We start from the raw sequence: 15,312 nt of genomic DNA, 5'->3' as shown, positions 1-15,312 counted from the left end.
GGAGTAGAGCTAGTGAAGGGTCCCGAACCCTTGTGACACAATCTCACTCCAAAAAGGACCAAAAAGAGGTTAAAAATCTTGCTCTGGGATTAGTCATTACAGGTTGATATTGAATTTAAAGGGGGGTTGTAGAGAATAAATTAAAACCTTAAAAGAGTTATATCTAGTCTAGTTAGCCTTTTCCTAGAGATTAAAACATACACTTCCGTCCACACCTCAAGCCCGAAGAGCCCCGGTTACACAATAAAACGCTTCACTGGCAAACAATTTTAACTTAGATCAATAAATACAATTCTTAAACACTACATTTAATTAATGATGTAATACAAAAAAAAATACGAACTACTTTAACTGAAGTACCGGCATACATCCGAGGTTGATTTCGATAAAATTGGCCGAGGAGTTCCGAATGGAAGCCTATGTACGAGGTCTATCCCGAATATTGCCGGAGATGGCCGAGGAGTTCCGAATGGAAGCCTGTGTTCGAGGTCTATCCCGAATATTGCCGGAGATGGCCGAGTTGTTACGATTGCATGAGTAAGATACATTTATTTACAAGAAATACATTAGAGTTATTTGTATGTTTATTTGAAACAAACGCACAGATAAAACACAATTCATATATAAGATGCAGTTAAAGCTGCACTCTCACCGATTGAACGTTTTGACAACTTTTTTATTTTTTGTCTTGGAACGAGCCAATTTTTGCGAAAATCCATGGAAACCAGTTATATTAGACTGTCGGCAAAAAATAAGATCGCAGGTTTTTATAATTAAAAATTGATATGTTATGCATTTTTCTTAAACCGTTCAGTTTAAGCCATAAAACATTAATTTTCGAACAGAAATATGAAAGTATGCACTCTGATCTGTTGTCAACAATCTTATAACATTGGTAAGCAGATATTTTCGCAAACATTTTCTCTTTCTAAGACAAAAAATAAAAAGTTGTAAAATGGTAAATCTGTGAGAGTGCAGCTATAAAAGATATAAACGTTTTTTTCAACGTCAAATCCATGTGTCTTTTATAATAAAATGTATTCCCTTTCAAGAATATATAAGGCCAAAAACAAAAATACCTGTGTTTCCGGTAACCCGACCGAACCTATTTTTTCCTCGCCGACCCTAATCTTTTTTTAGACATAAAAGTAAAAAATATTATATATTTTTAAATTATTTCGTAAAAAAAATATATTTCTTTAAATATATCGTTATTATTTTCGTTGTTTATCTTTCAATGTCCCCGGAGAATGTACTTTCATTCCTGATTATGGATTACCGAGACGGAAAAACAAAATGGCAGATGGCGGCGAACCCTGTCCGAAATCTTAAAATTGGCAAACGTATGTTTACGGTCAAAACAGGTGGTTGATCACCAGAGACATATTTTGCTGTCTTTTTAATGGAAATATTTGTTCGCGGTGTTATTTATCCATATCCATGTCCAAATTAAAACTTACTTTTTTACGATAAGGCTTTGCGTATATCATGCAAGCTTCTTACGATTAGGCTTTGCGAATTCATGCAGACTAACTGCCAGGTTCCAATACACATTTCATTAATCGTTATATTAATTTATCCGCAATTATCAATGGTTATTTATTTCGCCTTATTTAAGTCCCATCAACTGAAATCCAAACAATAACCTGTGAAACACATTTATTGGAATGTGTCGGCTGCAGATCAAACGGTACAATTTGTGACGTCAGAGCACGAGCGGTATCAATTTGTGACGTCACAAACACGAGCGGTGATAAGATCAAAAGCGCGTGGCTATGGTTTGTATCTAATTCGGTCAGTCGGATACCGTATCACTATGATCCCATTTGATTGCCAGGATTTCGCCTAGGCTGGTACAAAAATACCATACGATCAAAAAAATAACAATCAATAATCGTCGTCTGGGAATCTTAAAACAATGAAACTCACTATAAATATGAATGAATCTTTGATTGCAGTAATGAACGAAAATAAGATAAATCCATAACCACGTTTACTTGTTGTTTTATTAACCTACCTCCACTTGAAGGCCTAGTTTAAGGAGCTCACAGTTGACAAGGAAATCGGCGATTTTCCTCAAGCAAATTAAAAATTTAGTTGATAATTGACTGTTTGGCTAAAACATTATCAAAGATTTGTTGAAATTGAAGTGCTGGATTTTTCCTAAAAACCGATCACGACTTATAAACGAGTATTGTAAACAAAAAAGCACCAGATTTCATGGGAAACATTGGCGGGGAAATACGGTAGTCGAAGTTAAGGAAATGATTTCAGACATTAAACAATGCTGTTTTATCAGACTTTTGGTAAATTAGGAAACGCGAAGATAAAACATAATTGATCTGATGCAACAGAAATTTGCATGATATGGAAAGTGTAAAAAAAAAATCCCGACCTACCGACCCTATTTTTTTCGCCATGTTACCGGAAACACAGGTATTTTTTTGGCCTAACTGTTTATTATTTCCTTTAGTGTAACTCCCTTTTATTCTTTTAATAATTTCAAATAGCATTTTATTAATTAATATAGCAATACCACCCCGCGTTTTGATAACGTCCAAGAAAAAAAGCGGTACCATTTTGTTTGTTAAAAGTCGCATCTTTTTTAAATTTGTACAGAACAATATTCAAGAAAAGCTCTACATAGGAAGTGGAAAAACACGCATCAATATCCCTTTTATTTAAAAACATATTTCAAAAGATGCACCGAAAAAATGTGAAATGTCCCATCATTTTTATCGAATTTCAAACGAATTTCTTGGGCAACTATTAAGGTTGGGGGGGGGGGGGAGGTAGGATCGCGATGGGCCTTGTAGAATTTCGTAAAAGTTACAAAAATGTTCAATTTTATTTGTTTTAATCAGTCTGCACAGTTAAAACTCGGTATTCTTTTCTCCTTTTCATAAGTCACACATCACAGCAGCGAATTCTGAAAAGAGAAGAAAACACTTCTTTGATCATCAACATACAAACTCTACTGTGAGCTGGCGTTACAGACTAGGTACTTCACTAAAGAAAGCATGCAAATTAATATTATATTTGATAAGAAAATACAGTTAAGTAAGCATGAAAAACATGCATATCTTTAATGAGTTATGATTTTTTTTACATGATTAAAAAAAAAACTTCTGAAGGAAGTCGCCGACATTTCACATTAGACCCCCCAAAAATAAAAATAAATAATAATAGAGATTTGATAGAGATGGAGATTGAAAAAAGACTCATGTATGTTCATGATCCCGGCGTCTGAGGTTACACACCACTCAGGGTCATAGTTGGCAGAAACGGTCTCAGTGTGTTTACCGTGGAAATTTCTGTTATCCCCCCTCCCTCCCCCTCCCTCCCCTCATCCCTCCCGACAGCATGCCAACACACACACCTTCCCCCTTGAAGGTAAAAAAGGAGGGACAGTCGAGGTTGGGATTTGAGAGGAAACATGTTTGGTTATACATTGATACATTGTATACTTGTTATGTTGCTACGTAATGCGTTCAACTCAATAACGACCCCCCCCCCCCCATCCATTGAAGACCTTTTCCACCCCGTCCCAAATTTTAAACAACGGGGATAAAAAGCCGTTTTAAAGTTTTAACCACGCTTTCCGCCAAAGTGGTAACTAGTATTACTAGTGTTTCTTAGCGTTCAAAGACATGAGCTGATATGTGCTCAGTTTGGAAAGTTCTGGCTAAAAGGGCAATGGGGAAACGCTTTTGGACATACAAACATGTATATATTCTTAGTATGTATATAATTTTATCCCAAAAATATATGACCGTCTCTGGCCGATACTGTTATCTACGCTCAGCGATAGAGAGTGAATTTATGACGGCGTGTGCCCAGTAAACTTTATGCCTGTGACGATGCATGTCCAGGACAGTTCGTACCATCAATGGAGATATTGCCGTCCCCATCAATATCGACCTTTCGCAGCATTTCGTCGATTTCGCTGTCGTCTATTTTCTCCCCGGCCATGTTTAAAACTTCCCGGATTTCGTCACGGCTGATTGTACCACTGTGGATTTAGATTACCAATAATTAAAATGAAATATTGTAAATAAAAAGAATAAAAAAATAACGGTTATCGTATAGGAATAATTCATCGGCCATATTTATAAATGTACGGACCTTTCCTTGTAAAGGCAAAACAATTGCCAAGATAATAGCCTTCTGCCACCTTTCCATTATACTCTAAAGATAGCTTTGAGCCCCGTGTCCCTTTTGAACTTCCCCTTCCCTTGTCCTTATGATCCCACGAACAAATAAAACAAAAACTCACTCGCATGCACGTTGGAGCGTTAACTGAACAGTGCGGGTATCCCGAGCCCCTCTGCGCCCGTCCCCTACTCCTATACCATTCAATCCCACCACACACGTGCCATCACAACTCTGCCCCACTCCCTACTCCTATACCATCATATCCCCTTCCCTACACACCTGTTGTCTCCCCCTCTGCACCCATACCCTACTCCTATACCATCCCTACCCTTCCCCACCCACCTGTTATCTCTCCCTCTGCACCCATACCCTACTAATATACAATCCCATCCTCTACCCATACACACCTGTTATTTCTCTCTCTGCACCCAACCCCTACTCATATACCATCCCACCTCCTACACCCACAGACCTGTTATCTCCCCCTCTGCACCCATCCCCCAATCCTATACCATCTCAACCCCTACATCCACACACCGGTTATCTCCCCCTCTGCACCCATCCCCTACTCCTATACCATCTCACACCCACACCCACACACTTGTTATCTCCCCCTCTGCACCCAACCATTACTCCTATACCATCTCACCCCTACCCCCACACACTTGTTATCTCCCCCTCTGCACCCAACCATTACTCCTATACCATCTCACACCCACACCCACACACTTGTTATCTCCCCCTCTGCACCCAACCATTACTCCTATACCATCTCACACCCACACCCACACACTTGTTATCTCCCCCTCTGCACCCAACCATTACTCCTATACCATCTCACACCCACACCCACACACTTGTTATCTCCCCCTCTGCACCCAACCATTACTCCTATACCATCTCACACCCTACCCCCACATACCCGTTATCTCCCCCTCTGCACCTATCCCTTACCCCTATTCCACCCCATCCCCTCATCCCACACACCTGTTATCCCCTCCCTCTGCACCCATCCCCTACTCCTATACCATCCCATATCATCCCCCACACACCTGTTATTTTCCCCTCTGCACCCATCCCCTATGCCTATACCTTCTCAACCCCTACACCCACAAACCTGTTATCTCCCCCTCTTCACCGATCCCCTACTCCTATACCATCTCAACCCCTACACCCTCACACCTGTTATTTCCCCCTCTGCACCCATCTCATATTCCTATACCATCTCAACCCCTACACACACACACACCTGTTATCTCCCCCTCTGCACCCATCTCCTACTCCCATACCATCCCGTCCCCTACCCCACACACCTGTTATATCCCGCTCTGCACCCATCCCCTACTCCTATACCAGTCCGATTCCTATCCCACACACCTGTTACCTCCCCCTTTGCACCCATCGCCTACTCCTATACCATCCCCTCCCCTACCACACACACCTGTTATCTCTCCCTCTGCACCCATCCCCTACTCCTATACCATCCCATATCATCCCCCACACACCTGTTATCTCTCCCTCTGCACCCATCCCCTATGTCTATACCTTCTCAACCCCTGCACCCACAAACCTGTTATCTCCCCATCTTTACCGATCCCCTACTCCTATACCATCTCAACCCCTACACCCACACACCTGTTATTTCCCCCTCTGCACACATCTCCTTCTCCCATATCATATCACCCCCTAACACACACACCTGTTATATCCCCCTCTGCACCCATCTCCTATTCCTATACCATCTCAACCCCTACACCCACACACCTGTTATCCCCCCCTCTGCACCCATCTCCTTCTCCCATACCATCCCGTCCCCTACCCCACACACCTGTTATATCCCGCTCTGCACCCATCCCCTACTCCTATACCAGTCCGATCCCTATCCCACACACCTGTTACCTCCCCCTCTGCACGCATCGCCTACTCCTATACCACCCCCTCCCCTACCCAACACACCTGTTATCTCTCCCTCTGCACCCATCCCCTACTCCTATACCATCCCATATCACCCCCTACCCCTACACACCTGTTATCTCCCCCTCTGCACACATCCCATTCTCCTATACCATCTCACCCCTACCCCCACACACTTGTTATCTCCCCCTCTGCACCCAACCATTACTCCTATACCATCTCACACCCTACCCCCACATACCCGTTATCTCCCCCTCTGCACCTATCCCTTACCCCTATTCCACCCCATCCCCTCATCCCACACACCTGTTATCCCCTCCCTCTGCACCCATCCCCTACTCCTATACCATCCCATATCACCCCCCACACACCTGTTATCTCCCCCTTTGCACCCATCCCCTACTCCTAATCCATATCACCCCATACCTCCACACACCTGTTATCCCCCCCTCTGCACACATCCCCTACCCCTATACCTCCCCATCCCCTAACCCCACACACTTGTTATCTCCCCCTCTGCACCCATCTCCTACCCCTATACCATCTCAACCCCTTTCCCACACACCTGTTATCTCCCCCTCTGAACCCATCCCCTACCCCTATACTATCTCAAACCCTTTCACACATACCTGTTATCTCCCCCTCTGAATCCATCCCCTACTCCTATATCATCTCACCTCTACCCCAACACAACATCTTTTACCTCCCCCTCTGCACCCATCCCCTACCCCTATATAATCTCATCCCCTAGCCCACACAACACCTGTAACCTCCCCCTCTGCACCCATCCCCTACCCCTATATAATCGCATCCCCTTTCCCCACACACCTGTTATCCTTATCAAAGACCTTGAAGGCGGTTTTCATCTCTTCCACTTGTGCGTCGATGTCCGCCTTCTGGTCCGAAAACAACTTTTTGAACTCTGACTTGTTCACATACCCCTCCTCTGTGAAAATTATGGAAGGTTATGATGACAGTAATTTATTTGTTAAAAATGCACTCTTTTCCCAAATAAGATGTACCACAGTAGATACAATTGTTTTAATGTATCGAAAAGGGTGAATTATTATCGAAAACAATGGTTCTTATGAAGGATGCCGTGTAAAGTTAAAGGAACGCCGCAGAAAGCAGTTTTTCTTCCTAATAATGAGACGATAGTTGATCACTGTAAATGTAATAAGACCCACCAGCTATTTAAAAGTTTTGCGTTTTCAGCTATTAAATACACGGCTACAATCTTGTTATCAGTAAATAATATTTAACTTAAGGCATTATTCAGTAAGTAGTTAAAGGTTTATCACTCAAAATGAATGTGTGTTATGCACCAGTCAATTGTAACCACGCCCCCCCCCCTCGGGGGTATACCGGGGATATCCGGGGAAACGGGTCGTGTTTTTACCTTTCAGGTGGCCCCGCAGTGCCGGTCAATGCGGTGTTTTGGTTTTCTCTTTTAATATAGCGGGCATTACCTAGGGTCCCTGGGATGTGGGGACATTTGGCGAGGATTTTACCATCTGTACGTCTCCGCAAGGCGCAAGGCGGGGATTTTAGCCGGGGTTGGCTGGACCGAAAGTCCAAGTCCCCGCTTTTCCGAGTCTGGTAGGGCCGTGGATACAATTGACTGGTGCATTATACATGTGAACGTATTGATTTTAAATACGAGTATCAGTTTAAAGCTGCCCTCTCACAGATTTACCGTTTTGACAACTTTTGTATTGTTTGTCTTGGAATGAGCCATTTTTTGTGTAAATATATGCAAACTAATGATATTTATTAAATTGCTGACAAAAGATCAACTCGCAGATTTTCATATTTCCGTTCGAAAATTAATGTTTTATGGCTAAAAGCGTTACTAACGGTTTAAGAAAAATGCATAAAACATCAAGTTTTGAACTGAAATATGAAAATCTGCGATCTGTTGGTTTTTGTCAGCAGTCTTATATCACTGTTTTTCATGCATTTTCGCATAAATTGGCTCATTCCGAGACAAAAAAGTTGTCAAAGCGTTCAGTCTGTGAGAGTGCAACTTCAAGGAAGCGATACTGTAACTTCGATGCTTATAAAACGAAAAATTTCGCGTAAAATATGGTAATAAACTCCAAAACTAATAATTTAATATCCGTTTTATCTTCCTGAATATATAAATACGAGTAAAATATTGCAAAGTATTCATTTTACACAGGTCTATATCATCCTGAATTGTGTTTGGAAGGTAAGTTTTTTTCATTAGGAAGTAATTTATGTTGCTGTCAAAAAAATGTTTTTTTAAAACGAAAAAGATCTGACAAAACTTATTTTTCACGACACTTTTCTTTAATTTATTATGTTTTGATAACTAAAACATATCAAGATTTATTATTTGATTGTTGTCTAAAATGTGGTATAAATTGCTAGATTACCTTTATATGGTAACATTAAAAAAATGTATTGCGTCCTTGTTGTAGCTAATTCATCGTTGGCATTAGCGGCTTTAGAGGGGGGAGGGCGCACCCGGCGCGCGCACCCTCTAAAATCGTCAAAGGTAACTTTTTATTCATTATCGGAGAGAAAAAACGACATGCTCAAAATGTACCTTTTTGACTACAAATTATTATAATGGTCTTGTAGCAGTAACCCCAAACCTACATGCAAATAGTTTATGCAATATATATTCGGTTCTTAGGGAGGGGCGCATGTCAAAAGGATGCGCCCCTAAGTTATGCCCCATCTAACGTCAACTCCTGGAACCGCCCCTGATTAGGATATTGCCGAAGATCGGAATAGGTTTAAATATATGCCCATTTAATCTTATTTATTCCCATTAAATCTGAATTATAATAGGAAATTTGAATTATGTCTGGGTAATCAGATCTTATCTTAGGAAAACGGTACTTTTCCAAGAAAATCGTTACAAATTCTTACTTATCCAAGGAAATCGTTACTTATCCCAGGAAATCGTTACTTATCCAAGAAAATCGTTACTTATCCCAGGAAATCGTTACTAAACCCAGGTTACAAATCGTAACTTATCTCTGGAAATCGTTACTTATCCAAGGGAATCGTAGCTTATCCAAAGAAAATATCCCAGGTAATCGTTACTCATCCCAGGAAATCGTTACTTATCCCAGAAAATCGTAACTTATCCCTGGAAATCGTTACTTATCCATGGAAATCGTTACTTATTCTAGGAAATCGTTACTTATCCCAGGTAATCGTAACTTACCCCAGAAAATCGTAACTTATCCCATGAAATCGTTACTTATCCCAGAAAATCGTTACTTATCCCAGAAAATCGTAACTTACTCGGTAAATCGTTACTTAACCAAGGAAATCGTAACTTATCCCTGGAAATTCTAACTTATTCCTGGAAATTGTAACTTATTCAAGAAAATCGTAACTTATCCCTGGAAAATGAAACTTATTCCAGAGAATCATAAGTTTTTCGTATCTTTCATGGTAAATCCAAACTATCCCCAGTATACGATACTCTCTTGACTGTGGGTGAGCAATGCGTACCCCACATCTAATACACTATTTGTGATTTACATACGTGAGGGGTTGCAATCGGCGATCATCTGCGCAGCCTCATCCTGTGTCGGGTTCATACCAAGGAGGCGGGCGGCCTTCGTGAGCTCGATGACGGATATCCGGCCGTCATTGTTCAGGTCGATCTTTTCAAATATCTGTTCTATCTCTGTGTGAGATAATAAAGTGTTGGACGTACAGATGAAGGAGAATTGTTTGTTTTAGTGCAATATCGCAATATCCTTCACCGAGTGAGCATCGAGAATTATATTTCATGAGTGGCATAGCTACGAGCGAAATATAAATACGGGGTGAACAATGTTAAGATCTTATAATGATTTTAACATTTTTTTTTTCTAATTATGATATGCCTTAAAAGGATTTTAAATGTAAGTTTATTGTAATTTTTCAAATAAGCGCGGCAAAAATAAATGCGAACGTAAATGACGTCTTTGGAACTGTGTCGCAGCCCCGTGTGTGTTGACGTTTGAGTTGAAAGTGAATAGAGCGGGCCTTAATGTCAAAAGAGAGAAAAACATCAAATTGTTGTTTCATTGTTTAAAAATTGATATATCATTTTTATTTTACTGATAAACCTCTATAAATCACCGAATGTTTGTTAGCCTTTCACACAGTTTTGTTACAATATGTCAACCCAAATTAAAAATATTCAGTAGCAAATGTTTTCTATTAGACCAATACCATGAGTTGTTCATATATACCAAGTTTGGGTACAATTTATCAACCAAAACTAAAGCTATTAAGTTTTAACAGTTTTTTATTAGACCAATCCCATAAATGGTCTTCAAAAACTTTTGCTATATACCAAGTTTAATTCCAATATATCAACCCAAACGAAAGCTATTAAGTTTTCAACCATTTTCTATTGGATCAATCCCATGGATTTTTTACATAAACTCTTCATATATACCAACTTTGGTTATAATATGTCAACCAAAACTAAAGATACAAGTTTCAAATGTTTTTTTTGTTTTGTTTTGTTTTCAATTTGACTAACTGTGACCTTGACCTTGACCCTATGGGCCCAAAACCAAATCTCGTGCAATATTCACATATTACGAAGTTTCGATAGGCTATTTTCCTGGTATATTCGGTAGAGTTAGGTAGAGTTTAGAGAATGGTCCGGAATAAAATAGACGGTTGGTTCCAAAGACGGTCTCCTAGTAGACAATGGTGGATTACTTATCAAAAAAGATTTATGAGATAAAAAAACATTAACATTTTAATAACAAAGAATTGCTAACTACAGCTCCCGCTTGATTTAAAAATCGGCATCGCGTTCGAAAAGAAACTGAAATTTGAAAAAAGTTGAGCGAATGTTACAGTAGACGCAAGACCCCGTTTAACAATAAATATGCATACTCTTGAAATATTAATACAACTATAACAGAGGAATACCAGAATTAAAAAGAAATGTCACAAGGAGTTCATTTAACACTAAATGAATCATTTTGAGCCAGTCCAGTTACCACTGAATAACTACAAAATGTTATCTCTTTATCAAAGAACTATGTTTTTCAACATTTAGTACCAACCAGTTCATCGTTTGTCATTTTATGGATATACCAAAGTTAATCAAATGATACAACTAAGTATAAAATAATCAATATACCTGATTTTTGCTTCTTTGTTTTTGAATTCTTGGTCGTTCCTGAGTTTCCTTTCGCCTTTGACATTTTCAGGTTTTGTTGTGTTACAAATCTCCTCGAGTAGCGTAACACACCGTACAAGAACGCTTGATTCTTATATCGTTCTCAATATTAGTACGTCCGTTATGTATTATAACGTGTTTTATTATAAGTAGTATTTGTGTGCTCGTGAATTAGCAACGTTCGAACCGTTTCTGTTAAAAAGAGCATAAAATCATGTCCAATATACTTGGCCTTTTGTTGACACTTTCTTATAAATAATTGTATTTTTAATATCTGTTTTCTAAAGAATTAATGCATTTCATTTTTAATCGCGACATCTATTATTGAAACATTTAATCAAACATTCAACGTACACCTTTATTCCCCATCACAAAGGCCTTTCAAAATGTATAATTTTCATATTTATAATCCATATTCATTTACCTAAACATGATTAGTATGCAAACTAGATAAATATCACCGATCATTGCTCATTACGGATTATATTCTATCAATCAAGATTTGCGTGATGAATAATAGTCTGAATAAAGAATCATGTTTCCACTGTCGGGAGGTTAAACGTTTTTTGTATATGGCGTCAGAAGTTCGTTAATCCTGTCTGAAGTTTACAAAACGCTAAAGCGGGTACAGGGTTGCGCGGGGGGAAGGGGCACGATGACAAAGCCCCCCCCCATCCAATTTTCCGTCGTGACAATGTCATAGAAAGAATTTGCATAAATACACCATTTTAGACTTACATAAACCTAATTGTTACCTTTTCTTTCTCCCTTTCTCCTATCGTCACTTGAATACACTTGACGAACAAAACATTTACGAGCAACTTAAGATGGATTAAAGCTATTAAAGTACATGGTCATTGAAGTGGCGATGTTACCAATCGTCCTAACAATCATTATGTTTCCAATCGTCCTAACAATCATTATGTTTCAAATCGTCCTAACAATCATTATGTTTCCAATCGTCGTAACAATCATTATGTTTCCAATCGTCGTAACAATCATTATGTTTCAAATCGTCCTAACAATCATTATGTTTCCACTCGTCCTTACAATCATTATGTTTCAAATCGTCCTAACAATCATTACTTTCAAATTATTAGGACAATGAATGGGGACACATGAAATGATTATTGTTGACATTAACTAACTGAAAATAACTATAAATGCTGCGTGTCAACATTTAAAAGTGAACAGTTAGTTGTAGGACGTAAGATTCTGTTTAATAAACATACATGTAGAAACCTCGCTAGTACTTTCTAAAACTTACTGGACAAAATAGATTTTAGGCTGAACTTTTATGGGAATGGTCTAGTATCAAGTATGTCTAAAAATAGATCATTTCGATAAAAGCCTGAAAATGGAAAAAAAACAACCTTTTCCCATCATTGTTGAATGAGTGGATTTTGGCCCATTTTGTCTTTGTTATATAATATATATGTATATTAAAACTACCATCAAATGCAACGACCATAATTTTAGAATGCCATTGTTCTGCTAGCTGAAGGGCCAAAACTCTGTACTTACAATGTGCAGCTGCAAACAAACACCCAGGTGCATAACTAATTAACCCCGACTACATTACACTAAGGTTTCATGAATCTAGGTCAAATAATATTGGAGTTTTGAATTACACAAGTTCGAAAATTCCAATGGTTGGTAATTCATGATCAACGGCCCTTTTAGATGAAGTGGGAAAAAATCCATGTGCACAACTTTATCATCTCAACAACCTTCAAATCAGATTTCATAACTATACGTCAAATAGTTTTGAGTTCTGAAAGACACAAGTACGCATAATATTTATGGACGGGATCACGGACGAACGAACGCACGGGCTGACAATGACATGTATACCTCACACCCAAATGAAGTGGGGCATATAACTACAGGTGTGTTCAATACATTGTTATAGGTGAGATTGGCGGCCTATAAAGATTGCCAACTGACATGATTTTCCAATTCTACTGTCGGCTTAGATTAAACAAGCGTACCTAAAGGACAGGACATGATCCGATGCTGTGTGACAGCTCAATAAAACAATAATTGCAGTTGTTTAATCAGGTCTCGATAACACGAAGTAACGTCAATGGCGAAGAATGCCTGTTTTAGGTTACAACAAAATTACTTTGATCAATGGTTTAGATGAAATATGTAACCGCTGCTGTTTACGTCTCAGTGACAATTATTGCACAAATTAACCTTAACCTGTACCTTCACAATATCAAACTCATCGTTGAATGAATAAGCGATCTTGATCTATGGAATCTAACCTCCGGTGTAAATAATGACAAAGGCGTATACTGTGACAAACTTGCACGTATGCGGACTCATTTGAGCTTAAATAATGGCAAATGTAGACGTAAGACAATTTCAGGAGGAACAGCTTTGGCGTATACAAGGTAAAAAACTAATGGTTATTTAACGACAACTTTAGAAGTATGGGAAAATATTTGGGCTAATAAAAAGGAAACCTCAAGCTTATATTATGAGAAACTTCGACGTTTTAAGGACAAACTCGGGCGTATACTGATATAAGGACAAACTTTTGGCTGTTATAGTAACTCACCCTGACATTTACACGGACGATCTCATGCGTATATAATGAAACGATCGTGGGTATTTGATGACAGCTCCGAAGTCAAGGATAATCTCAGAGTCATATAAGGGCAAATACAGACGTATTTAAGGGCAAGCTCAGACGAATTTAAAGTTAAACTCAGACGCAGTAAAGCAACTCGAGACGTTCTAAAGAGCAAACTTAGACATATTTAACGGAAAACTTATACGTTTTAAGGGTAAAGCGACGCATTTCAGTGCAACTTCAGACGTTATTAATGGCAAACCCAGATGTATTTAAGAGTAAATACAGTCACATTTAAGGACAAACCAAGACGCATTTAAGAGCAACCGCAGACGTATTGAAGAGCACACTCATATCTTTGTAAGGGTAAACCCAGACGTAGTTATGGTAAGTCAGACGTATTTGAGGACAAACCCTGACGTTATTTAGGAAAACTGAAGACAAACTCAGACCATACGTATTTAAAAACAAACTCAGACGTATAAAAGGGCAAAATCACATGGTCGAACATAGGCATAAATAATACCAAACTGACATGGTCACATCATTTTATTCTATTTAACAATATATGATACAATTGTGTCGACAACAACACTTTAAGTGTACATTGACAATAAACAACACCTTTAAATGACAAATGTTTTAAAAATATAAAATATTAGTACTGTACTTATTCATAATCAAGGTATCTTGATTACTGTGAAATCACATATATGTGCAAGATACAGTGATATTTTTCAACTATCAAAATCATGAACCTTAAAAATTGGACATAAACAATTAATAACCTTGAAGTAGTTTATTACACCTGGGAGTATTATTGGCCCCAGATTACACAAAAACGTGTGTTAGTACTATGCAATCACCTACGCAGTGATCTCCCTTGATGACCAGATAACCTCTGCCGCCACTACGAAAATAGATGGATTTCAGCTACAGTATATACTTTTGGGGAAGTTTTTTTTACACATATTAAATTTTATGCACTATTGAAGTAAAGTTCCTTTAAATAAAATTGTTTTAAAAATTAGTAAAAACACACAAAAAATAACTTCAACGAACGCAAATCTTAACTGTTTGCATGACGTCACATGATATTGATCATTATCACATGACATGCGTAGTGGCAGTGTACTGTATGACAAAAGGAAGTAACCGCTGTAAAGTAAATAGTAAAACTCAAATGCGACTTTCCATAAGTTGAAAATACATAACTAAATGCTGACTTGAAATGCATGGCAAGAATATATTCGAAACTCTTAAGAAACATACATATTACCAATAGAACGAGGCATACAGATAACCAAAAAACTAAAACCATCAAAATACGTGAATAAAAAATGTACCTGAAACAAAACTAAAATAACCAAGAAACAGAACATTGTACATGTATGTAGTGCATCCACGAGTAAACAGCTATAGCATTTAAACAAAAAGGAATGTGATTTTACCTGAAAAGATTCCCTTTGATACAAATAAAGCAAAA

At 38.6% G+C, this 15,312-nt stretch overlaps 1 protein-coding gene across 1 annotated transcript; it reads right to left on the bottom strand.

Annotated features, from left to right (window-relative positions):
• Window positions 1–611: 611 nt before the first annotated feature.
• Window positions 612–11,663, bottom strand: LOC128205620 (uncharacterized). The gene is made up of 5 exons (XM_052907379.1): window positions 11,207–11,663; window positions 9,599–9,742; window positions 6,898–7,015; window positions 3,885–4,012; window positions 612–2,929 (listed from the first exon to the last, which is right to left on the bottom strand). The coding sequence occupies exons 1-5, from the start codon at window positions 11,268–11,270 to the stop codon at window positions 2,901–2,903; spliced, it is 483 nt and encodes a 160-aa protein (XP_052763339.1). The 5' UTR covers window positions 11,271–11,663; the 3' UTR covers window positions 612–2,900.
• Window positions 11,664–15,312: the final 3,649 nt, after the last annotated feature.

Source organism: Mya arenaria, chromosome 10 (genome assembly GCF_026914265.1).
Source record: "Mya arenaria isolate MELC-2E11 chromosome 10, ASM2691426v1".
Taxonomy (NCBI): domain Eukaryota; kingdom Metazoa; phylum Mollusca; class Bivalvia; order Myida; family Myidae; genus Mya; species Mya arenaria.
The sequence above is the reverse complement of the archived record's forward strand: the minus strand, read 5'-3'. Positions and strand labels throughout refer to the sequence as shown.